We start from the raw sequence: 2,108 nt of genomic DNA, 5'->3' as shown, positions 1-2,108 counted from the left end.
CTACCAAATGCACTCACCTAGCTTTGGTCGGCCCGAGGCTATAGTAGAAGACACTTGACCAAGGTGCCACACAGTGGGACAGAACCTGGAACCATGTGGTTGGTAAGCAAGCTACTTACCACACAGCCACTCCTGCGCCTACATCTTAACTTTTTCTTTTTTATATTAATTTATTTTTATATTCATTATTCATTATTCGTTATTTATTTATTTATTAGAGAAATATTAAATATGAAGTATGCAATATGGAATATTTGATTGCAATTCCTTTAACTTGTTTGGTGTTCTATTGCAGATCAGCAAAGATGTTTCAAAATTCTTTGAGACCAAATTTATACAGCTTAACTTCAAAGATTATTTCGAAATCTGGGACTACACAACAATGTCAAAAGAATGTCTCATGGTTGTTAAATCATAGCAAATATAAAAGCCGTTCATCTATTCCCATTTCGTGTTACCCATTTAGTACAACATGCCGTCTACAGCAGACTAAAGGGGGTATTATTGAAAGTGCATATAAACCAGTATCTATACCTGACAATATGGACTTTGGTTCTTTTATACTCTCTCAATTAGAAAAATACAAAGACAGGCCACTCATTGTAAGTATGAATATATATATTTTTACCTTTTACTTGTTTCTATCTTCAGACTGCAGCGATGCTGGTGCCATGGCCTTGAAGGGTTTAGTTGAACAAATCAACTCCATTACCTATATTTTTTAAGCCTGATACTTATTCTATCTGTTTCTTTTTGCCGAACTGCTAGGTTGCAGGGACGTAAACGAATCAGGACCAGCTGTTAAATGGTGGCGGAGGACAAACACAAACACACACACTCGTATATGTATGTATGTATGGATGGATGGATGGATGGATAAATGAATGAAGCATCTAAGTAAGGGTTGGATCTCTATCCTCTTCCTCACCGCCCACACTTACATTCTGCAGTGTAAGTCGTGGGTGGAGGTTTGATGTAGCACTAGAAGGGGCTTTTCTGTTTGTTTATTATCATTGTTGTATTACTACTGCAGGCTATAGACTCTCTGTGTGTGTTGTCCTCATTGTCATCATCATCATCATTATTCTTATATAGTTTTTTTATTGCACAGTGTTGCTATCATCACTTAACTTTAAGCTAATTATGAAGTAAATGTATATAATTAAAACTGATAATTTGCATCTCAAGTCCAAGCACTGATCACCACTGATAGAAGATTTAATATCCTGCTTATAAAGTCTGTATGGAGTGAAGGTGTTGGTTGTGGTGACAACAATGGCTGATTGCAGTGATGGTGATGATGGTGGTGGTATGTAAGTAGAGGTAATGGTTGAAGGTATTGGTGGTTCGGCAGTAGTGTGTGGCTGTGGTGGTAGGAAAGTGGTCTTTTCAGCAAAATTTATGGTTGCGAATCAAAGCAGGAGTCCTTTTGTTTGTTAAGTATAACAAATAAAATGTTTCAATGTCACTCAAAAGAACTGCAACAGTAACAACATTTCATTATCACCACCGCCACTACCACCACTGCCACCACCACCATCTCTGCTGCCAGCACCACTGTCACCACCATCACCACTACCACCAGAGTGAGAGTAAGAGAGAGAGAGAGTGAGTGAAAGAGAGAGAGAGAGAGAGAGAGAGAGAGTGAGTGAGAAAGTGAGAAAAGAAAAAGAAAGAGTTGCCAAAGTGACGCAGAGCTACTAATAGTTTCAAGTTTTATGATACTTTAACTAGGCATATTTGCAAAATACGCCATGTATCTCCAAGCAATCTTTCAGTCTCTGTTTAAGCATTATATATATTTTAATAACAAGGATACTGGACAGTCAGAAAATAGGAAAGAAACATGAAAAAAAGGCAAAAAATTGAATGAGAAGAAAGAAACAAATTTGTCATATTTTCTGTTATTTTCTTCTATACAAGCTGTATTAATTGTGGTTTCTGAAATCAGGGAGGATGGGATCTTAGTTTTCTTGATTTCATTTCCTTCTTCTCATTCCATTTTTTTGTAAGAACCTTCTTCATCTTTTTGTTCACATTTTTTTCTTATTTTCTCACTGTCCAGCGTCCTTGTTTTTAATATATATATATATATATATTTATATATA

General features: G+C 36.2%; 1 protein-coding gene across 1 annotated transcript in view; it reads left to right on the top strand.

Moving 5' to 3' along the window:
* The first annotated feature begins 245 nt into the window (after positions 1-245).
* Positions 246-2,108, top strand: part of LOC106879728 (uncharacterized) — a 13,691-nt gene continuing 11,828 nt past the window's right edge. Inside the window, exon 1 of the mRNA XM_052968407.1 lies at positions 246-602. Coding sequence (XP_052824367.1) covers positions 246-602 — 357 coding nt within the window. The remainder of the gene's footprint in view (positions 603-2,108) is intronic.

This window comes from Octopus bimaculoides, chromosome 6 (assembly GCF_001194135.2).
Source record: "Octopus bimaculoides isolate UCB-OBI-ISO-001 chromosome 6, ASM119413v2, whole genome shotgun sequence".
Taxonomy (NCBI): domain Eukaryota; kingdom Metazoa; phylum Mollusca; class Cephalopoda; order Octopoda; family Octopodidae; genus Octopus; species Octopus bimaculoides.
Note: the sequence above shows the minus strand (reverse complement) of the source record. Positions and strands in the feature narration are given on the sequence as shown.